General features: G+C 36.3%; 1 protein-coding gene across 1 annotated transcript; it reads left to right on the plus strand.

Moving 5' to 3' along the window:
* Positions 1–681: 681 nt before the first annotated feature.
* On the plus strand, positions 682–22,121 carry LOC144449057 (PHD finger protein 12-like). The gene is made up of 14 exons (XM_078139469.1): positions 682–761; positions 888–1,069; positions 11,644–11,716; positions 12,131–12,419; positions 13,009–13,126; positions 13,641–13,773; positions 14,374–14,535; positions 15,200–15,331; positions 16,027–16,792; positions 17,529–17,660; positions 18,166–18,245; positions 19,261–19,441; positions 20,304–20,386; positions 21,267–22,121. The coding sequence occupies exons 1-14, from the start codon at positions 714–716 to the stop codon at positions 21,693–21,695; spliced, it is 2,808 nt and encodes a 935-aa protein (XP_077995595.1). The 5' UTR covers positions 682–713; the 3' UTR covers positions 21,696–22,121.
* The last annotated feature ends 3,294 nt before the right edge of the window (positions 22,122–25,415 follow it).

The raw sequence follows: 25,415 nt of genomic DNA on the forward strand, positions 1-25,415 counted from the left end.
ATAATTATATATTTGATTGTATGATCTATTGCATTGATATCGTGGTGAATAGTAAGAAGAACGGTGCGGATACAATGCTCCTTTTTTGGCCTCAACCAGAGTTCATGTCGTCTTTCCGGAAACAAAACTATCTTCGCAAACAAGGCCGTTATGAGATTTAATGTGAATAAATTTGATTAATATATGCAGAACATAAAAACAAAAAAAGAGAGAATTTATATGAAGTAATTTTAAGTTCCCATGGAAACCTGTCTGACATGGAGGCCTCAAAAGTTTCCCCTCTGATGATTGGCCAAAACTAAGCATGCGCAAAAATCCATTGGCGCATGCGTCACGGCGAACAACATTGAAGACGCATGCGTAGTGTTCAGGGCCTGAAATTTGCGCCAACTTTCAGGAAATTTTGGGTGAAATTCGCTCAAATTTTGCAGTTAGAAGATCCCGAACAGTTGGAAAAAACCCACTGTAGTGTATATATGTCACTTACCGACCCGTGTGGACACTACAGTGTATTTTGTTCGTCGCATGTGAGAGAAACCAGTCGCCGAATGCTGTGAGAGTTGTTCTCCGACAGTCGGAGAATGCAGAGACTGCTTTGACTTCAAGTCATGAATGTAGATATTTACATCGTTCAAAGTTGTTGAACACTACAGACTGTCTATTATATTCCTATCTGAATTGTAACCCTGCACAAGAGAAGTCAGGTCGTTAAAATGACCACGATAGAATACGATTTGGATACTTCTGGTGGTCTTATGGACGTGAGTATTGATGTTCCCTTTCTCCACTTCAAATTTCTCAACTTTTCCCTACTTTCTCACTCGACTCCTTGTACTCGGTTTGTCGTGTTTTAAGAAGTGACTTTCCTTTTCTTTTTTTGTTCCCAGGCCATAAGAGCTTTAGTAGCACCACCACAAAGTGACGAACCACCGAAGAAACAGAAGAAAACCGATAGAGAGCCTCGACGAACTGGTCGAACCCAGAACCACGACAGCTGTGACAGTTGCAAAGAAGGGGGAGACTTATTGTGTTGTGATCGATGCCCGGCTGCATTTCACTTACAATGCTGGTAAGGCAATACCTCAAAGCTAGCTTTTGATAGGTTTTGTCAAAACACAGTATTTAGCCTTATATTTTGGTCGTATTTGCTGTCAGAAATCGCTAGAAACACGGAGGTCACTCGCTCGCCAGAATCCAAGATGGCGGCGTATTGCAACATGGCCCTTGTTTGATAGCAGCCATGAAAAGAAAACATAGTATGATATCGGTCACTATGAAGTCGAAAGCTCACTCAAGTGCTAGTCTTGTATTCTCAGTGAGGTGAAATCGGAACCGCTGAAATATTTCACGGGAAAAATGTCAACTGCAGTAAGACTGGTGTACTTGTCGATGACAGTTGCCATTCATGCATTGTGTTTAGAGTGCTATGCATGTGCCATCAATAAAAGTACATTGAACAACAGAAAGACCCACAAATTTTGTAGGCGCCATTTTGCTTCTCTGGTGACCTTGCTTTGCATACTTGTGTAGAATTTAGAGTTCATAGGGTTGATGATGTTGAAGTCCTAAGTGGTATTTATTCGTCCTTCTTGGCTCTCAGGTGTTTGAAAGGTGGAGAGAGACAGCTCTTCTAAAAAAAATATGCATTCACACCTCTATACAATAATGTATAGTTGTTTTTTTCAATCACAGTTACCTATATGATCCTCTGACTGGTGATAAAACTTGATTGATAAGTCATCTTTGATGTATGTATTCATTAAGTTTCTTGTTGAAATTCAGTATATGAAATTCATGCACTGTGACAATGTACCAACTGAAATGCAGTTAAGGGCTCATTTTTGACATGCATTGTAAATTTGGCCTCAATCAGTCCATGTGTCTAATCACTCAAGGAATAGATTGCCTAATCAGCTATTCAGCACTTGTAGGGCTTCATTTGTCATGGGTGGTTATTCTTTTTACTTTGGATTCAGCAATTATTTTGTCTGGTTGTGGTTATTCAGTTGGTGTTAAATCCTCTTTCTCTGTCAGGGGGTATTTGTTTGTATAAAAATAACTACAAGTTTCAAGCAAAACAGGACAAGACATTTATATATGATTGAGTACGCATCTTTATATGTTCAAAATTATGTGAGGGAGACATTCATGATATAGTTCATTAGCAGTGTGATGTCATATTGAGTACTCACATTTCATTTGCTACAGAAAAAATCTGGAGGGTTGTATATTCTGCCGACATGAAAATAGTGTTGAGATTTTATAGTGTGTTCTTAACATCTTTAGATCGTATTTACCCTTGTTTTAGACAAAAACGAAGATTTTGAAAAATGGTACCCTTTTAATTTGACTATTGTGCTGAAATGTATGACTTACCTGGTGTTGAAGATTATGTAATCTGTATAATAGGTGACAATGTAATGAAAATAAGGCTTGTATCAGACAATATTATGATTCCTAGAGTCCTGGCAAGTAAGGAAATGATGAAAGTGAGACTGATTCTCCATTTTTACATCACATACATGTAGGTGAAATTGTTGCCTTTGGTGTCTGTTATGATCTAGTATTAGTATTGTACGGTTTTGGCAATTGCTGCAAAATTAAGAACTCTTGAGTTTGTTGTTGCCTTAGCGTTAGTTTGGTTGTACATTTAGAGTCTTTGCTGTATTATAAGGAAGGGATACCTTGACCTCTGACCTTTCCGTGAGGTGTGCCCTCCTGACATGATATCTGTGGATGAATGATGTATCTCAGTATCTATGATAACATTCTACTCATCATGAGGTTGACTTTTTTTCTCTGTACAAGATTGTATTGCCCATAAGAAGGGTGTAACATGTAGGGATCGATAGACATGTATACAGTGCTCCTAAAATGGGCGACGTAAGTTTTAATTTCCAGTTTAAGATCTCATCATATCCAGATTCCTGTCACCTCAGGTTTATAATACAGCTCTGTAAAGGTTAAAGGTCAGACAGGAATTGGTAATTCATGCTGGTGATGTAATGTCTGTGTTTGTTATATTACACAGCAAAACATTGTTACTTACCCAAATAGATGTATATTTGATATACTGTACAATAATACAACATAGGGTGTACTTGGAATAATATTGATTGATGATGATATGATGGCCAAGTGGTTTAGAGTAATGTGCTTGTAACCTTAGCGTGTTCAGTGCAATCCATTTTCTGTCCTTTGTTTCTGACTAAAGTCCATGGGGAAAACTTGAACCCCAAAATTTGGGACTGTGTGATGTAATTGTTCTGTACATGATATTTAAGCCTACTTGCATAGTGATTGCTTGTATTGTGCAATTTTAAAGGAATGACAAGTGTAATGGCAAGTAAAAAGGATGATAATTCTTCAACATTTGACACTTCAGAAATTTTGTCATTGTTACAATGATAATACCATATGTAAATACAGTACATATTTTCAGTATGATTTGTGAGTAGATGTGCTCAGTTGTTTCGATATTGTAACTGTACTCGTATCAGGGGGCAAAATTGTAGTCATGATATGCATCCTAAGAACACTGGGTTTTCATTTTGTTTGGACTCAAACTCCAGGTTCATTGGGTTATTTGGACCATTCATGATTCCTGGAACCTGACAAAAAAAAAAGGTGCTGTTCAAAAAAGTTATGTGCTGTAACTATTACATGACTTTCTCAATCTTCCTTGAAAGTCACTAGCTACTGTGCACTGCTGTGTATAACTGTCATTCCCTGAATCCCAGACACAGAAGTTCCATCAGATACAAGATACAAGGACTGATTTGCATAACAGAGCAGTATGCAGATATGGTCCCTGGTGGTTCTGGAGAAAATTCAGGGTTTACCTCCACTATTCTAGATTGTCCCAGGAAGAATATAGCATCAGTTGTTGAAACTTTGTGATCCTAAAAAAAACATTGTCATCTAATTATATCTTGCTAATTTGCACTCAAGTTAGTCAAATAATTATGAAAGTGTTATTGTTATCAATAAATATCTTGATGGTATGTTTTGTAGGTCATAAACATCTGGCATTTGTTGAAAGTAGAGGGAGGAATATCTCTCTTGAGTTCTAGAAATATAAACAATTCTAAATAATTAGATATTATTCCCCAATATTTTTCATCGTTCAGCTAAGGAAAATTTGAGTGATCTAAGAGGCCTTTGTCACTGCGAGTAGTGACAACCCTTAGGTCATGAGTATTTTCCGGCTGAATGAAGAAAAATATTGGAGAATAACATAATTATACCGGTGCAAGTAATAGCAAAGAAAAATTGTTGAAAGTAATAGTAATTTTGAACACAGCAGAACCAGTTACTTTGACATGCGTTATCATGACATATATGCGCATTGTCGTGGTATAGAATAACCAGGGTATATATTCCATATTTTTTGTTCAACTTGACTCGTGCATGGTATAAAGTCCTATTATACCATTCATATACTAATACACGGTGTCTTTTAATACTAGACGACAAGTAGCTCCCAAGACAATTTTGTCAATAGGAATTGATTATTGTACTTAAAATTGCAGTTATCTCTCCAGGCATAGCCATGTACAAATGTACATGCAATAGCCATGTGTAATACATTTACAGGTAATACCATACTAAAGGCCATCTGCTTCTATTGTTCATGAATGTGTGGGTTTCTGAGCAATTCTACCTACCAAGTAACATTTAGGATGAACATAATGATGTGTTAGTTTGTTAGAATTGTACGTACAATGTACCTAGTAACATGTAGGGTGAATGTAATGATGTGTTAGTTTCTTAGTTTTCTACCTACCAAGTAACATGTAGAATGAATGTAATGATGTGTTAGTTTCTTAGAATTGTACGTACAATGTACCTAGTAACATGTAGGGTGAATGTAATGATGTGTTAATTTCTTAGAATTATACTTACCCAGTAACATTTACGACAAACATAATGGTATGGTAAGTTTCCGAGAAATTTCACATACCTAGTAACATGTAGGGTGAATGTAATGATGTGTTAGTTTCCTAGAATTGTACTTTAATACCTATGTGTAGTAATACTTAGGATGAACATCATGTGTTTATTACATGTAATTGTAAGCTGTGACAGCTGTTCTTCAAGGCCATGTGTTCTCCATGGAATTTGACAGTTACAGGTTAGATTAGGAAGGCCTTCTTACTAAGGACACCTCTACTTTGTTTGTAGGATGGTACATTTATACTAGGGGTTGTCAGGGATTTGCATCAGTGCTTGTGGAGTGGTGTGTGGTTATACTTGCACAGGGTAGTGATTTAATGCAGTTTATCAAACAGTGATGCAACTGTCAATATACTAACTTTGATTTTGGATAAACAAATTCTCAAACTCAAAAAAACCTTGGCAGTTTTTCTTTAAATTGTCACATGCCAGAGAAATAGTTTTCATCAGCTCATATATTTTTTGATCTTTGGTCCAAAAGTTATCAAAGTAACTACTAAAGATTTGAAAGTAGTCAGCAGTGTTCAAATCACTGACAGTAAAAGGTTGAAGATCATGTGACCACAACATGTAGGTTTGACTATATTGCTAAACAAATATCAGTGTTTTTGTTCAATGATAAGTACTGACTAGGTTATTCAGTAATTTAATCACCGTTCCCTACTGGCGTTTTTGTTCAGATGGTAAGTGGGGGCAATCGACCTAGATTATGGCTATGCAGTCATTTTATCAGGTTCCCTACTAACGTTTTTATAAAGATGGTAAGTGGGGGAGATCGACCTAGATTATGCAGTAGCGTTTTTGTAAAGATGGTAAGTGGGGGAGATCGACCTAGATTATGCAGTCATTTTATCAGGTTCCCTACTAGCGTTTTTGTAAAGATGGTAAGTGGGGGAGATCGACCTAGATTATGCAGTCATTTTATCAGGTTCCCTACTAGCGTTTTTGTAAAGATGGTAAGTGGGGGAGATCGACCTAGATTATGCAGTCATTTTATCAGGTTCCCTACGAGCATTTTTGTAAAGATGGTAAGTGGGGGAAATCGACCTAGGCTATGCTGTATTGTATCAGAGTTCCCTACTAGTATCTTTGTTAAGATGGTAAGTCTAGGTAAAATCTACCTGGGTTATTCAGTCATTTTATCAGGGTTTCCCTACTAGGTAAGCAGGACTTGATATTAACTTTTTCTATGGTAGTCTCAGTAAGCTACCAATTTCAGAAATTGGTAGCCCAAGGATGGTGACCAATAGTCCTATATTCCTCTATTGGAAATATGTTTGTTATTAAAATACTTTCATGTCCGTAAATCTTCCGGGCCTTTAAATCTATACCGTTGCATAATCAGTGGTACACTGTAACTTGAGTGGGCTACCAGCTGCAAATTATGGTAGTCACATGACAAGAATTGGCAGTATGTAGACATGAGACTACTGCTAATTTCAAGCCTTAGTAGGTAAAACTGGGTTCTACAGTCATTTTGACTAGCTTTTCAAACCAAATTCATGGTACACTCAGTAGGGAACTATGGCAAGTTGATCTTATTTCCATTTCTGTTTCTTTGATTTCCAAAACCCACAAGAACACCATGGTGAATACTAATAGCTAAACAAACTGCAATATGTGCAGTATTAGTGACAAGTTGATAAAACTGGTGAAACTTGCCCATATACATTTTATATGATGTTGATTGACATACTTTGTACCATAACTGTATATGGGAAATCAGTTATCTATATGAATACCTATGTATGGTATGGGATCAATGATTTTTTTTTGAGAATACTTGAAAATTTGATTTCATGTGTTCATAGTATACATTTGTATATTGTAGTTGCCTTTTAACTTAAGACATTAACACTTGACTTTGACTCTATTACTTGTAATGATGAAAGGTAAATAGGTCAGTAGCTGTGACTTTGTGATGGAAATCTTTGAACTTGAGATATCACGGTGACCCATTTTGTGGATGAGGTTAACCAAATTTGGCCTTGACCTGTTGTTATTACTAGCTGTTTCAGTGAAGTGAGGTAAATAGGTCAATTAGCTGTTACCAAGATGATGTCTGGCTGAAATATTGTCAATCTGTTACTTGTACGGTACCACTTAACATGGTGTAATTTGAACAATTGAAGTGTTTACAGTGTATTCATTGTAGAGACTTGTTATTAGATTATAAATTAGAATCTTTGTGTACCAATCCTACATCAACACCAGAAAGTTGTGAGGTACAGAAATGTGTTTTAAATTTAAAATTACCACCAACATGTCTGCTAAAATCTAAGTGGATCTTTATATAGGTGTTAGTAATTGGACACCCTCCTAATTTAAGTTAAATGGGGCTGTGTTGTGATATATACAACTTAAAGTTGTTTGTAATAACTTAGAACCTAGATTCACTCATTCAGCAGCGCAGTTAATGTTAATTTCAAGTTCAAAACTGATTTGTGTGCTTCAAACTCAAAGGGAATAATTCATTGTGATGCTGTAGGATTACTAGATAGAAAGCAACTACATGGATTAAACCAGGGGGTAGGGTGGGGGTGTGGGTGTGAGTCGCCGTGTTGAAATTCTATAGTTCCTGTATTTTGCGTACTGTACACGCCTAGTATTATCCATGAATCCATATTGAATTTTACTACATGTATGTCTCTCACTCTCCCACCAACAGCTGTACCGCGATGCTACAATATCCACCATCAATATAGCTAATATTTCCTACGTTCAATATTATCGACATGTTTACGTGTTGGTTCAATAGCTCCTCAATAACTTTCTACTGATTGAAGTAGTGCTATATTTATTACTTTCTGTATATATATCGGTGTCGGGTTTTGGGAAAATGTGCTAGGGCCAGATTGTTATCCCTTCCCTCATCTAGAGACATGACATTTTGTGAGATATATGCATGTACTGAAATCGATATAATTCCATAACACCAGTGACATGGTACAATGTGTTATTGCAAACTATTTGACTACTTTATGAAAATAATGCAGAGTTTTGAATTCACAGTTACCACAGAAAGATGAAAGAGTTTGAGATTTATAGGATGATGATTATTTACTTGAAATAAAACACCTCATTTTCTGTAGAAATAAAAACTTGTTAAGATAAAAGAACCTTGTTCCAAAAAAAAGTGAAAGTATTTGATATTTCACTCTACTGAAATTGTACGAGAGAGATGGGAATTCAAGGGTAAATTCTATGGAAATACATTGTTGTATACATGTATGTTGACTTCTGGAAATCACCATAAGGAGGTGCTTATAGTTGTCTTGAACAATGTTACAGAGGTGCTAAATCTTCTTTTGATTTCTGAACATTTTGTGAAATGAAACTTATTCTCTGAATCATTCCAGATAATTTCAAAATAGGTGTTAAGTACTAAACAGATGCTTCAGCTGCTAGTTTCCTGTTTAGGTGCCAATAGTTTCATTTTACACAGATCTCCGGCCTTTGACCAGAGGTTCACTGTTGACAATTTACCGTAACTCAAGCCAAGTGTGAACAAAATGCTTTAGGTCTAACTATTGCATAGTGTCAGTGGTGAATGTAAATGGAACCAGGAAGAATATATGATCCAACACCCATACATGTCAAAGAAATTGTCATCACGATTACATGGACAGAGTAATAAAGGCAATAAGCCTTCATGTGGTTTCTGAATTCCATCTTAATATAATTAAAATTCATACTCCAAATACTTTTCCATTTTCTGTAAAAGTAATTGTCAGACCAATCACTATCCACCCAAGATTCCCCTTTCCCAGCTTTCCTTGTCTGGTCCTCAACTGGCTAGTGCAAGTGCTACTGATTTTTGAGCATTCTTGCAAATAGCTTAGAATCCAGTTGTGTTGTTCTCGCCTTTCCCGTACTGTCTGGCATTTCACTAGTGGTCTTTTACTTATGAAGATTTGGCCAGAAAGAAGGCAGAAATTCTTTGAGTTTTAAAGTTTTCCCATTTTGAGATGACATCAATAATGTCACTATGTGATAAGAACAAACTCGGAAGGTTGAGCTCTATGATGTAAACATGATTATCATTGCTATGGGAAATTGATATAATTTTAGGTTCGAATGCACTGCTACTAGCAAAATGCCAGGCGTAGGGGAAGGCAAGAGACAAGAATCTCCACAAGACAAAGAGACTGGATTCTATGCTAGAGACGAGACTGATCATAATACAGTGTTTTGAAGGAAATCTAATCCTAGAAATATTATAATGGTGGTAAGGTGATCTGATTAAACTTACATTTCCATCCCTCATCTGTATATTGTACCATAATTGTGTGGGAAGCCTTAGTCAGCTAGCTATTTACCTACCTTTCTCCATTTAATGGCATTGAATGAAAATGAACAAACAGATGAATTCAGTCTTTGAGACTCATTTAATATTTTAAAATTGTGTTATTTCTACATTATAATTTCTCTTCAATAAAAATGTTGTGATTATGTTTACACATGAATGTGTTAAAAACAAATTATGTATAATAGAAATTAAATGACATCTATTAGTAGGCAGGAACTCATAGAGATCTATATTTGTATACTATGGTATGGATACTTGGATGTTATTCCCAATATTTTGCTTTGTTCAGCCAAGGAAAGTAGGAATGACTGAAGGGACTTTGACATTATTAGTCGCTAGACTCGTAGCAACAAAACCCTTAGGTCACGAATAATTTCCGGCTGAATGAAGAATTTTTTTTTAGAAATAATATAATTATACCATTGGCAATATAAAAAAAACGGAGAAAGTAATGGCAATTTTGAACGTTTTGACTCATATTTCGAACACAGCAAAACCAGTGATGTAACATGCGTTCTCGTGACGTAGACGAGCATTGGCATGATATAGAATATTAAAATGGTAGTGATCTGCTATGCTATTAAAGAACAGATCACAATTGTACATTATTGGAGAAATATTGGAGAATAACTTAACTATACCAGTGCCAGTAATATCAAAGAAAAATTGGGGAAAGTAATAGCAATTTTGAACGTTCTGACTCATATTTAATACACAGTAAAACCAGTGACATAGACATGCATTGTCATGATGTAGAATAACCAGCGTAAATATATTCCATATTTTTTGTTCAACTTGGCTCATACATGGTGTACTAACTAATACATAGTATAAGAATTATAAGATAAACCTGGGAGAACATTTAGGTGTAAAGTATAACTTCACAAATTTTGTCTAAAGATAATATCACGAACTATACATTTCCAGTGTTTTTGCTAAGGGCAGTAAGGAAGTAAATTCTACAGGGGTTCCCATGCCATTTTACCTGGGTGCCCAAACTGACTTTATGGGGAAACACTGCCATTTTACCCCTTTCTCCCATTCTGTTACTGGGGTTCCCCAAGCTTAGCAAAAACAGTGATTTCTAACCAATTATTTTGAAGTGACTGAGCTCCTCTTCATCGATGCGTCTCCAATTCTGTCGAAGAAATCAAGTTCTATTACACTATAAACTGAATCCCATTGCTGTTGTCATGTAAAATAATGCTTTTGTCTTCAAATTGTATAAATATTAAGTCGATATCATTGACAGAACTGGAGATCCCTCAATTAAAGGCAACTGTGTATGTTCAAAATAATTTGGGTTAGAAATGTATGATTCGAGCTGACAACCATGAAAAGTACCAATAAATAGAGAGATCGTTTAGGTAGCATATGAAGTATGTAGGATGATGAAACAAAGTCTGGGTACAAATACTCATTTATTTTTTACTTTCTTTAACCTTCCAACTTCTTGATCCCACTCAAGAGACCTTGATCAGGGATAGCAGAAACTAATTGGCGTACTTAGACCCTCTTCAACAAATAAGTTAATTAAAATAATTGAAAGTCTTTTGTACCATCAAAATACTTTCTTTCAGATTGAGTTTGTGTACATTCATACACGTATATTCCACTGTATTTCTTGATAAATCACTAGTTTCATGTAGGGCAAAACTTTTGCTTTGTAATTATGGATGAATGGTTCTGAGTCAAGTGGCTATTCCATATGACTTTGAAGATCTGTCTTCACCCGGAAGTCACAGATAATCTCTAGAATAGATGGTTCTCATAAACTCTTATTTTAGTAAATGTAGAATTTATAGAATTCTATATTGATTTATAGGTAATTGTTAAGTTGAAGTTTTTTTTAAAATCAGGTGTTTTTTGAGAAAGGCAACAAATAGGTAAAATCTACCTGAGTTCCTCAGATACTTTACCCTATCAAAATAATGGTACATTGTATTTATGCAAATTTCACCAGACTCTTACCCCCCCCCCCCCCCCCCCCCCCAACCCCATCACCAGTTTCACTAGTGTTCCCCACAAAAATTATCATTCATACATTATAATGTATAGTACATTGGTGTGGAAATCTGCAAGTTTTATCCCCCCACTCTCCTTTCACTGGGTCCCAAACCTTAGTAAAAATAAGCAATAGTAAATACTTGAATTGCTTCTTCTACAGCTGAGTGGTTATTGAATGCCATTGTATATGCCTTGTAGCAATAGACATGCTTACCTGTACTTACTCTAGTCAACTGATTACTTCTTGTGTACTTTGAACATGAATTCCTTTGTTATGCAAAGACTAGAATATACTGTGGTATAGTTTGTATACTTTTACAGTATAATAAAGTTGATGTATTTCTCATCATGTTTTGTCTGTTTGTTTGTAGTGATCCTCCACTGGAAGAGGAAGACCTCCCACCTGGCGAGTGGTTATGTCACCAGTGTACTGTCTCCCCAGAGGTAAGTTCAAAAGACGTCATCTCAGACCTTGTTATCATGTTTGGCTCATTTGATGAAGACAATAATTACAGATGAAATTTTACATTGCTGTTCATTTCTACAAGCTCATCATTTGCCTTTCTTAGCTTAAAGTTAAATAGATAGTAAATGGAAAATATTTGCAGGTATTTCCCATATAACTAGATAATTATAACTGTTGTTTAGACGACTAGACTCTAGCAAGCTCTTCATTAGTTCTTTCAGCCAGTGATTGTTAACTTCCTCAATGTCAGCATGAATATGTTAATATGTGCACCTATACTTACATCATGGAGACATGATTTTCACAGTGACGCTTCGATAAAATACCAATTAGTTGTTTTAGATTTGAAATATAACCACCAGTAAGTAATATATTTTAACATTTTTTTACAGGAACATAATGATACTGCCTCAACAACTAGCAGTGTAACGTCATCCATACATAGTTGGAAAGAACGAGAGAAGGAGAAAGCCAAACCTATAATGAGGTTACATGAACGTCTACTAAACCGACAGTTGTCAGCTAGCAGAGAAAACCAAAGTGAAGATGAGATGTCGGAATATGATCCAGAACCAGAACAGGAAGAGTCACCATTCCAGATGTTAATCCGTGCCGCTACTATTCAGAATCCTAAACAGTTTAATTTGCCAAATGAAATGATATTAAATTATCCACTACCAGGTAAGATTCCTGCTCATAACAAATACAGTTCATTAGTTGACTTTGGTTGGATGCTCAGTTGTCACCATGTTTGCTTGACGTTAATCCTACTATTCTAGCATGATTGAAGGGTATTGACAGCCTCCCATACACAGGGAAGTGCATAGCATGCCTGTGAGGACTTCAGTGACCAGTGTGCCCTCTAATGATAGCCAAACTTTGTTGTTGTGAGTCAAAATGAGAGAAACTGGCATTTCTAGTGAGTCACCACATAGTAAGAGATAGGGAACACCAAATTTTGGTGTGTCACTAACAATTGTACATGTCAGTGACATGTCAAATTGGCTTAGAGGGCACACTGTTAGTGACTATGTGTATAATAAGCCATTGATGGCTGGATATTGCTTCTTTCAGTTCGTGTCTGTGCGGTTTTTCCTTTCCATGCATATGAGTAGAACAACCGTGTGTAGAAATGTTATTTACATGTAATAAATGTGAACCCACAGTCCCATGAAGACATGCATGTAACTAAAAAAATTATTGCAGTCTTCATTGTTTAATATTCATCAAAGATCGTAAAGACTTCCCTTGTTTTGTGTTTGTATGACAGGTACAAGTAAGAAGAGGAAACGAGAAGAAGTGTCTGGCAAAAATGCAAAGAAACCAAATGAACTAGATAACAATGGATTAGTACCATTACCAGCAAAACTGTGTTTTGTGTGTAACAGGTGAGAATAAAACAGCAACTAATATTCAGTTTCTGTTAGTGTATATAATTTGGCACAAATCTGTTTCATAAAACTGCCAATTCATGTATGTGAAAGAATTTTGGCACTAAACATTGTTTGTTTCAATGCCAAGTTACATTATTATGTATTCGTTATATTTCTCATTCTCTGAGAATTTGAAACACATGCAAGATAAAGTGATTCAATTCATAGATATTCAGTCCGTTCAGTCAAAAAATACTCATGACATACAGGTTTTATTAATACTCATCTTTGACTTGTAGTGGTAAGGCCCCTTACATCTAACCTCTCATAGTAGTACTTTTTTCTAATCTTTTGGGCCCATCGACATCCCTTTTCACCCATCTGACTGCTCGTAGTAGTATCTGTTTCTAATCATGTGGGACCAAAGACATATGTCACTCATATTTCCTTCAACTGAACAAAGAATATAGAAGGAAGTTAAGTAAGATGTCTTCACTGAATGTATGTTTTTTATTGTATCGCTTCACAGGAGTTGTCGGCATGCAGTGTTAATTCAATGTGATTACTGTCCGTTATTATTCCACATGGATTGTGTGGACCCCCCTCTAACAACACTGCCAACAGGTCGATGGATGTGTCCTAATCATCCTGAGCATGTCATGGTAGGTATAAAGTGTTCTTACGCCTTGTTGATTCTAGTCTCTCAGTGACACAGTGTCTGTGTGTTGAATCCTGTGACTTTTATAAAGGTGTTGTTATTTTCTTCTTACCCACTTCCCTTAATATGTTTACAAGGCTGTGTTTTTTGTTTGAGGGCCTTATAGTTGAAACCATCATCTCATCGCTCTGGCTAGTGGAAATCTAACAGAATTTGGTGACATGTACAGCTTGACTCCAAGTACTGATTTGTTTGTTAGAAAAGTCCCCAATATTACCTATTAGTGTCCCATAGGAATGAATGAACAATGAAAAATGTTCCCACACTGACAGCATTTTTTATTCAATACTGTACGTTTTGTGTTTATGGTTTGATAATGACTGATAACATTTCAGACTTTGTACTGATCTCACCAACCAACCAACCAACCAACCAACCAACCAACCAACCAACCAACCACCCACCCAGTGACTGATTTCGACGAATAAAACAATGGTGAATTGTTTCACAGAAAATATTTGTTAAAAATGTGACAAAAGTTGTAACTACTGACTCTAATATAAATGTTTTACAAAAAAAAATGGTGTTTATATTTTTTTTTCAGCCTGAGTTTAATAGTTCCAGTCTAACAGAACGGTGTCGAATTTTTGACAAGTACCACGGCAGAATATCTCAGAATGCAGTTAAACTGCAATTCTTAAAGAAAGTGCATCGGAAACATCCACCTAATGAAAGGTTTAGACCTCCGAAAAGGAAAACAGTCAAGGTAAAAGAAAACGGCATAATTTTTATACATTTTTATTTCCGTTCTGTTTCAAGAAATAACAGGATGGAACCCACTAGAAAGGTCGTCAGAAATCCCTGCAGAGTGTAGGGTTATTATTTTTTCGAGATTTGTCTTTTTTTGGTGGAATGGAACCCACTAGGTTGTAAAGGTCGTGGTGATCCCTGCAGAGTTGGGGTTATTATCTTTCTCTGTAGTCGTCTGTATTGAGAGATGGAAACATTAATGGCTGCAGGGCACGTCACACTGAGAGTTATAAAATCTTTTTGTGTGGTATGAATTTACTCACTGATGTGAACAAAATATGAAGGATTAGGAGAAAGACACAAGCCATAACTAAAGTTTGAAAATGTTGGTGATTTGTGATCAAATACGATGAAAAGGCTACCCCTACATGTCCTTGTTATCACTTTAAATACATGCTATTACTTGCCACAGGTATAGTATGTATAGAGTGGATGTTGACATTGGAACGACTGCTTCAAAGACAAAAATCATACGTTTTTTTTGGCCTCCAGTTAAACTGTTTTTTTTATTTGCTATTTTGACAGAGTATTATGCAAACTGAAACACAGTTGATCAGAAGTCATCCTCAGAGATGTTTTATCTAAATTTTGTTTTGTGTGTTTTTCATTTTTGTACACAGATACCAAATGCAATTAAGGCACAGTATGCCTTACCGCCATCGCTGCTGCCAGCACCAGTCCGATCATTTTCATCGTTTTCATCATCTACAAAAACACAGGGTTATACATGCACTCCAGACGAACAGGAAGAGGTAAAGTTGTGATATTAGATTGTTTGGTTCTAGAAAGCCATGACAGAAATGGTTGATATGTAGTGATTGTTTGCATCAGTTATTAGTTTGATGTTCCATACATCAGAAATCACAGGTGCCGACAACACTTTGAATCTGTTCTCATTTTATTCTTAGACCATTGAACTTCAAGCTGCAGTCATGTTTGTTTTCTATTTGTATATTAACACTGACTGCAACCTGTTGGCTTTTAGCCTTACCTAACTGTATCTGTGATGTCATGCAATGCAATTTCATTGGATGTGGTGTAGTGTGGTCTGGTCTGGTGCGGGGTGGGGTGGGGTGCTGTGCAGCATGTTGTGATGTGGGCAGGGATGTGATGTTGTGTAAGGTGATATAATTCATATAAGGTGATGTGATGTGATGCAATTTATTCGATGTGATGTGATGGGTGTGGTGTGGTATATGATAGGGTGGTGTATGGTGTTGTGTGATGTTATATTAGTTTACATGATTGATATAAAGTCATGTGATGTGATGTGATATATTGTAATATGAGGTGATACAGTAAGGTGGCATGGTGATGTGATCTCATTTAAAGGACATAGAGAAAATAGCTTAATTTTACTAACTTTCCTCTTCCTTGTTACCAAGGTTTCAAAGTGAAAACCGTGATACTGCTCTCTTCATACCAATGGCTTGTTTGTATCTTTCAGTGGTTGAGGGGTGTAGTGGCATTACAATGCAACGTTGCCAGGTTCCTCACACAAAAAAGCATGAAGTCAACGTCCACAGATTTCAAGCCAAAAACAGAGGGTAACAGTAACGGCAAATCAGGGAATACAGTGTCAGCACGGACATCTACACCTAGTCCTACAAACTCTTTTAGCAGTCTTAGTTCATCATCCAGCAGTATCAATGTTAGTATGAATGGACAGATAGAGGAAGACCAAATCAACAACAATAAAAATTTACTCAACAAGTCAAATCTAACAAATGGACCACTATTGAACGGACCAGCCACTGTGAATGGCAGTCCTGTTGTTGTCACCAACGGAGCAGACGAACTGGACTCAGGCACTGATATTAAACCCAAAACATATCTAAATCATGCTGCACCTAAGCAATCATCAAGTGCAAACTGTGGAAATATCTTTAATAAAATACCAGCTGCGGGTAGTAATAAGAGTTTTGCACTCTCCTCTATGAATAAACCCAATGGACAAGTCAAGGCTGTAACTATGACAACGCCGTCTATATCCCAAAGTACTAAAAGCGTAGCAGCTAATGGCAGCAAAGGGAATAATATTAGCTTGACAAGTGTGTCAGTACTGCCAACACAAAAGACTATTGTACAAAGTAGCAAGACAGGATCATCTGTGACTACTACAACTACTTCAGGAAATAAACTCCACACTTCCACAGCTGTGGCCAGTTCAAGTAACAGTACTCCATGTAAAAGTGGGTCTGTTGCACTAACAGGTGGGTTAGTTATTGAGGTTACTGTATCAGTTCAGTTGTGACAACGCTAGGGATGAGTCACTGTTTTGTTGTGACAATGCTAGTGATGAGTCTCTGTTTTGTTGTGACAATGCTGGTGATGAGTCTCTGTTTTGTTGTGACAACGCTAGTGATGATTCTCTGTTTTGTTGTGACTATGCTAGGGACAAGTCTGTGCTGTTGTGACAACGCTAGTGACGAGTCTCTGTTTTGTTGTGATAATACTAGGGATGAGTCTGTGCTGTTGTGACAATGCCAGTGATGAGTCTGTTATGTTGTGACAACGTTAATGATTTGTCACTGTTTTGTTGTGACAACGCTAGGGATGAGTCTGTGTTTTGTTGTGACAACGCTAGGGATGAGTCACTGTTTTGTTGTGACAACGCTAGGGATGAGTCTGTTTTGTTGTGACAATACTGATGATGATAAGCATTTCAATTCTTGTATAATAGCACTGTGGTATTATTAATTATTGTGTCTCTGATAATAATTCACTTTATTTTGTTGTACACAATGTAGTTTATTTCATCTTAACACAAAGTGATCGTAGTCTAATTTTTAGCAAAGTACTGCCCATCTACATACACCACATACCTTTCCATCATATCACGGACAATACACAACTATAAATGTTTTTTTTTAAAAACACTTGAACCTAGAGTTTTGTTGACTTTGTTAGTATTGTGACTTATCATATTGCCATTGATCTACTTTGCAGGGAAAACTAGTCCAACAGGAGCTGGTGCTCTGAACTCATTGTCCAGCAAACTAAACACTGCCAACTTGAGTACATCACCTGCTATTATCAATCTAAATAATTCGTTACAAGCCAGTATAGACGGTGTATCAGGTAAGAACTACCAACCTGTGTGTCTTCTCACAAAGGAATGAAAGAATTCCAGAAATTTTTATTTCATATACAGGAAAGATTAATGTTTTGTATGTAGGAAATGACTGATATGTTGCATATTAAAAAGATGGTAGTGTTAACTCATTTGTGTCATTTGATTTCTTCAACTAAGTTACCTGATTTTTTATTTTTATGCTTTGATCTTTTGTGACCGATTTTAGCCAATCAAGATGGGCGGTATGTCAGGCACGCATGGTATTGCAACCAATCATGATGAAATCTGTATATGTCAGCTGACCACTATCACCCAATCAGATCAAATGCCAAGTTCAAAATGTTTCAAGTTATGGTCTAAGTGAAACACAACTTATTGTCAAGAAATGTAGCAATAGTAATATCCCATGTGAATTATTATATTAATGACTGCTTATATATATCCTAATCTCATCCAGTGTTCATGTAAATCCTGTGTAACCATGTAGATGTCAAATCTGTTTCGTTGCAGATGTAGAACTTAGTAAGCTGGATGAAAGGCTAATACAGATACTGGCCTATCAAAGGTTACAACAGTTGCTGCCTCAAAAGGTAAGATTGAGAGAGGAGGGAGACAGATAGAGGGGACGATTAGGGGAGGGGAAGAACAAAGAAAGAGAACAGAAGAATGGGGAGGAGTTGAAAGGTTTGAGGAGAGTGATAGCAGAGACGATAATATCCATTGATTGTTTGTGGTGACTATATCAAATGCTGTTCCCCATGATATCCATTGATTGTTTGTGGTGACGCTGTTTTCAACAAGTCACCGCGATTCAAATATCAGTGTTTGCACTGTGGAAATGCATGGCTTTGGCATTTATGTTATAAACCAAATGTGTATTTTAAGTATATCCTTACAGTTACTGAATATTTGCTCATGTTATGAGATATATATTTGAGCCTGGGTGAAACTTCTGTATTTCAGTTGATAAAAGTCATATGAAACAAAAGTAAAGCAGAAAAAAATGTGCAGATTAAACTATTGAGTATGTAGAGGACAGTCACACAATGGTCACACAAGCGAACTTTGCTTGTTTAGGAGGGGAAGTAGTCTGGCATCAATACGATTGTTGAACTTTATTTTTGCACTTCTAACCAAGTTTTGAAAACTTTCACGCCTTCAGTGACAACAGGTTCTGTATTTATAATGAGATGTTGATAAAAATTGACTTCTAATGTGAGATACAGTGCTGGGCTTATGGTAATATTTTAATATGTTTACCATCATCTCAGTAAACAGGTTCATAAGGTTGGAACTTCATGTTTACCATCATGTTTTTTACTTTGCATCGATCATAGTGGTGTGACTGCTACAATTTTCATCATAGTTTACATCATATGTAAACGTGTGAATTCGCACTTATGAATGTTTATTTAGGGGGAGGGGGAGGGTTTTTTGTTAAAAACGAATGATGTCCATTTATTGAGTTTGTGTGACATTGTGCAATCGTCCCTAAATGTTCCATCATTTATAAATTACAGTGGTCAACTGTTCAGATTGTGACCAAACCTCTTATCGAGATATTGTATTTATATATGTTTTATCACCATTTGTAAATTACAGCAGCCAACTACACCAGTCAAGAAGAGTTCCAGTAGTAGCAGTAGTAGTAGTAGTAGTATAAGTAACGCTGTCAGTCCAAGTACACAACTACAGAATCAGCTGAGAGCTAGGGCAGTTTTATGTCCTTTAACAGGCAAAGGTGGAGCGGTACCGATGTGTTACAGGACATTACATATTGGAACAGGTAGGTCACAAGTTGTATAAATGTGGTTGGTTAATTCTGTATTTTGTTGTCAAAATGTCACTGAGGAAATATATCTCTCTGATTACCTGTACCCTTGTGACTTGGCTATGATTGTGAAGTACGGCGACAGAACATCGCAAACACTCGTGCAATTCTCAATACGGCTCGCTGACATTCACACATCCTGGGGTGTCTGTCATTAACTTCTGTAATGATAAGCGTACTGTGCTACTATCCAAAAGATATTGTATGTATGACTTGAATATTATGGTTGTTATTATAAAGTGAATGTTTCACTCTACATTGTTTCCACCAATAGTAGTAGTATACTCTGTGTCAGATATGTGTCTCCAATGCAGTGTGTCCTCGAAGGAATGACAAAATTTTTGTTGTTGGTCAAAATGGGCTGTCTTGCAAGTCACCCATTCATTGTAAGAGATATGTGTGTGTGTGTGTGGGGGGGGGGGGGATTACCAAATTTTGTTGTGTCACAAGAAGTCCCTGTACATCAGTATGTGCGTCAAAATGGCATAAAGGGCACACTTCTTCAGTAATACTAATAGTAAAGTTTTATGCAGTTTTTTTTTTTATCAATTCACACCTTTCTATTCGGAGTTTGGCAAAAATGGGCTGAAATCCAGATTTTTTTTTTAGATTTTCTAGAAACCTTATGGGAAAGCCACTACCCTATTTTGCTTTTTTGAAAAACCATGTATCTTAGTTCCAATTTTTTGTTGCTCACGGTCCCACCTAAATGATAAATATACCAAGATCAGATAATATATTGATTTACTATATTGAATTTCACTTAGATATGCGAGCAAGCAATTATAGTTCTGTATCTTTTATTTGGTTATTGCAGGTAGTGACATGGATGCTTGTTTGACAAATTTTGGACACTGTAACTTTGTGTCTGCAAAACATGCATGTATATTCTATGATGAGGTAGGTGACAATTTGGTGTATTATATTTTGGTGTGCATATCTGTTTGTGAACTGTGTGCTTGAAGATATTGTTTTTTCATATTAATGGGAAGTCCTGAAATTCAAACCATTCCTGGATGGTCTACAAACATACTGCTAATGGTGTCAGATTTAATGCATTGTGGGAAAGTTGTTTGATGTTGTAGTCAGTTATAGGGAGCCCTCTGGTGGCCAGTTCATGAGATTAACTTATTGGTAATATTGTTCCCATCATTCTATGCTATCGACCACCAATTTTGGCATCATTAGTTTTTGAGTAAAATTCATCCTCCACCTACAGTAGTATAATCCAATTCTATTTCCTCAACCAAAAGTTATCCTATATGCAAATTATTCTTTTATTATTCGCATTTTTGTCAAACTGTCCATTTGATTGACCTACAACTTTGAGCCATTTTTCATCTCATGGCAGATCTCACGAGATCCTGCATGAGCCATTGTATCCATAGCAACCATGTGAGGGTGGTCAAGCTGAAAGTGTCAAACACTTAGCAACACTATTTGTTTCAACATCATCACACATAGCCATGGTGAAAGCTTGACTGCGATCACACGTTTGACAAACATTGTTGCTCGGCATATTTGCATAACTTGCGAGATCTGGAATGAGACGTAAATTCCCTCAGTGGGTGATGTGTCAGTGATGTAATCAATAGTACATATGGTGCAGTTTGACAAAATCTGTCAATTAGAATAGGTGAAATGTTAGTTTCAGATATTATTATCAGTGTTAGTTTTACTGTTAGAATTACATGATACTCTATCCTATAGACGCAATGAATGTGTTCTAGGACACCTACAGTAATATAAAATGTTTGTTTGTTTTTTCTTCCCTCTGTAGACCACTCAACATTATGAACTTTTAAACTACAGTGAACACGGCACCACTGTGGATAATGTACTGTATTCGTGTGATTTCTCCGACAAAGCTGTGTCCATGCCTCCAACCAATAGTATTGTCAGCAAAGTACGCAGTGTCATTAACACGTACAGAGGGAAGAAGGAAAAGGAAACACTAGAAAGACCTACAATGTGTCAGGCAACACAACATATAAAGAAACAATGCAACTGTAAGACCAGTAGTTCTAGCTTAATTGGTGGCAATGGTGCTGGATGGGAGGGCACGGCTCTGTTGCATCATGGGAGCTACATCAAAGTTGGCTGTCTGCAGTTTGTGTTCAGTATAACAGAACATGCAACCAAACAGATTCTTAGAGAAAAGAAACCTTTGTTGAAGACAGAATTACTTCGCTCAAATTCCATAGCTTAAAAATTTCCATCAATCACAAAGACATGAAATAAGAAATGTCCCTCACTATGCCAAACAAAATATACCAAGTGATCGTGTATAGTCTTTTTTTTTTTGCTCCTGTGTGCCAATATTCTGATGCTTATTCACCATCAGGGAAACCTTCATTTTGACATCATGCATCTTGTATATACGCATTCACATTTTGTGTATTGTAATCTATTGAAATATTGGAAAAATGAATTTGTTAAAAAGCAACCTTATCAAAATTAGAATTCCTTGTAACTGTGTACCAATGAAATTACTAACGTGTGTTATTTCAAACATACAAAACCAATGTCAAAAAAGTATGAAAAATAATTTTTGAAGTATTTTCTATTTGTTACATGTGTATGTCAGTCAATCCACGGATATTATTAAAAATTGTGATGGCTGGCCAACTTTACTAAACGGTTTTTATCCTGTTCATATGGGAAGGGGTGGGGTGGGGGAGTTTTGATTGTCCACTTGTAATATGCATAGATGTTCCCTTTGCTTGAATATTTGGAGGGGGGGGGGAGTGTAATGTCCAGCTTGCTTTAACATTTGCATTTGTAATTTGCATATAGCAGTTTCTATACATTTTAGAGATCATGTACATTTCTTATTATGTATGGCTTGATATTGCAGAAACTAACGATATATCATCTGACTTGGCATTGTGATTGTTTTGAAAAGCATTAAACAAACAATATACTAGATTACGAAGAAAAAAGTTTGTAAGAAAAAAAATGAAAAGATTATTTTTGCTATAATATCTATTGATAACATATGTTTTTTTAAGTTCTAATTATATAGTATAATTTATGCGCTTTGCCTATACTTGTATTTAAACTTTTTCATACCATTGTACAAAATATGACACTTGCCTGGATGGCTGAAGGGATAGACAGCAAGCAACTTGCACTGGTGTACTTGTATCATTGAAGTATGGCAGTCTTCTTACTTGTTTAGTTATTGTATGTAGGCTCTCTTTAATTATTACCAGGACCCACTTACTGGTTGAATTACACAGAATGCCCTCCTTCATCATGTTTAGTGAACAGCCCCCTCAACCAGATGTTTGAGTGAACAGCGCCATCTATCAACACATCCTGTCAATGTGCCCTTTGGCAATATATTCTATAAATAGCAACATTGTAATAAACAGCGCCCTCTTACATCATGTTCATGAACAGTGCCACCTAGGTTTGTTTACCTCACGTGCCATAGTCTCGGTTACCCAGACTCGTTATTTGGGGGTCTCACTTAATTGCTGCTCCAAAGGGCAGGGAAATAGTTCCCAAAATGCAAAACATGTGTGAGTTCTGCTATCAGTTAGGATGCACAAATCCTGTGATTAAGCCCATATGTTGAGTTTGCATTATTTGAAATTAACAGGTACCTATTGTCCGAGACTCAAATAAGTGGCACAGGAGCTTACCATGCCAAGGATTACACTCCACATTGCATTCTTGGCAGTGAACTTTCCTATGAATTGTGCACCCTAACAGATAGTTGAAGTTGCATACATTTTGTGTACTATTTCCCCACACTCTGTGGGATGCATAGCCATTTTAGTTTGTGTCTACAGTTTGCTGATACATTGCTTTCCATAGTAGTACTCATGTGTGATACTCAAGAGGCTTGTTCTAGAATAGCAACCATATTTGATGTAAAATGATGGGGTAATGTGAATCGCTGACAATGATTTTTAGAGAACTTAATTCAAGTATACCCAATGAATGTATTACTTTGACAAGCAAACCAATCAAGATTAACCTTGTAGGGGCTTCACTCAACAACCAACCAATCAAGATTAACCTAGTAAGAGCTTCACTCAACCAACCAATCAAGATTAACCTTGTAAATGTTTTACTCAACTACCAACCACTTTGCTGTACCACCAACCAACCAATCAAAGTTAACCTTGTCAGTGCTTCACACTACAACAAACCAATCAAGATTATCCTTGTAATTGCTTCACACTACAAAGGGTATAATTCTGTTGTTAATAGCTGTTGAAACAAGCACTGTTGTTGAATGCATTTTGGTTTGGCATACTTACTTTTTTTTTTTTATTTATCTGTGTTGGATCAGTACTAAAATTGTAAACATCTAAAGATTTCACCAGAAAAGTTCATTCATCATGAATAAGAAACTTTGCAGTTGGTTATGAAAAGCTTAGAAACACCAACACAAAGTCATTTACTGGATTTGTTGGCATATCCATTTCAATGTGGCACTGATAACTGTTTATTTTTTCCCCACGGAAAAGCCTTAGTTAAAAATGTATTTTGTGTTTCGGACAGACATAAACCTTGGACAAGTTTGACAACAAAGAAAAAAATATTGTGATTTCAAATCACACTGAAAAGACATTGAATGTCCTTGAATTTCAAACCATTCCTCAGAAGTTACTGAATTATGTGAATTACTCATGAAAAGGAGTAGAAAGTTGACAAACCTGACAAGTGAACTTGTTGCCACATGAATTGAAACAACACATTAATACATTGGTGAAAATAAACTGGAAAATGGTTGATGATGAAAATTCCTGAAAAATGAATTTGAAATCCTTGGAAATTTTAGTGATTATAAAATGGAGGGAAAATTTTTTTTGGAAGGAAACAGGTCGTCATTTGCATGGAGGGAAATTTTTTTATGTTCGTTCTTGCTTCTTGCATACTTATCTACTTACAAACTTCAAATTATAAATGGGAGATTTTCTAGCAAGACAGAGAGCACCATCAGCATACTTACTTGTGTTGATAACCTCGATACCTGCCTACACTGACATAAACACACGAAAGACTACCGACAAGTACCCAGTTGTTGCTGCTAACTTGTAGTTTATGTATGTTACGTAAAAACAATGTTAGAATATATTACATACATTCATCATGTAAATCATGTTATTTTCATAAGTTATTTTTAAAAATTGTGTATTTTTTCTTCTTATAGTTCATGGTATAATACATAATGTAATATTTGTGTAAAATAGATCGAACAGACTTTATGAATATCTATTGTGTTGTGTCTTTATTGTGAGATGTGGTGTATGAATATCTATTGTCTTTATTGTGTGATGTGGCGTATGAATATCTGTTGTGTTGTCTTTATTGTGTGATGTGGCGTATGAATGTCTATTGTGTTGTCTTTATTGTGTGATGTGTATGAATATCTATTGTGTTGTGTCTTTATTGTGTGATGTGGCTTGTGAATATCTATTGTGTTGTGTCTTTATTGTGTGGTGTGTTGGGTGTGTCTACATGTACTGACTAATCAATGAAGTGCATTTGCTTATAATGTTGGCCCACTTTGGAAGTGCGCCACCATGTGGTGAATACTTGTCAATGATATTTGGCAGTTCTCCAAATATTCTTTTGCCCATAATATAAATCACTGACAACATGACAAACTCAAGACTATGTAAATACCTTGTATCAGCCAATAATATGGACCCTTCTACAATGGATTTTGTAGAACATCCAAGGAGAGCACCATTGTAGAAAAAGATGGGCATCTGCAATGGATGAAATTTAACACCCATGCAGTTATTGGTAAGGGTGTCCCTATTTTTTACCCGACTGACTCGACGTTTCAGGTCCGACATCAAAAGTAAATTATTTTCACCCGCCCTAAATACTTTGTTGAACAGCGCCCTCTCTGGCTAGAATAAAAAAGTGTCTGGACTGTCGACGTAATCTACAGTCTTGGTCA

The sequence above is a fragment of the Glandiceps talaboti genome, chromosome 18 (genome assembly GCF_964340395.1).
Source record: "Glandiceps talaboti chromosome 18, keGlaTala1.1, whole genome shotgun sequence".
NCBI lineage: Eukaryota > Metazoa > Hemichordata > Enteropneusta > Spengelidae > Glandiceps > Glandiceps talaboti.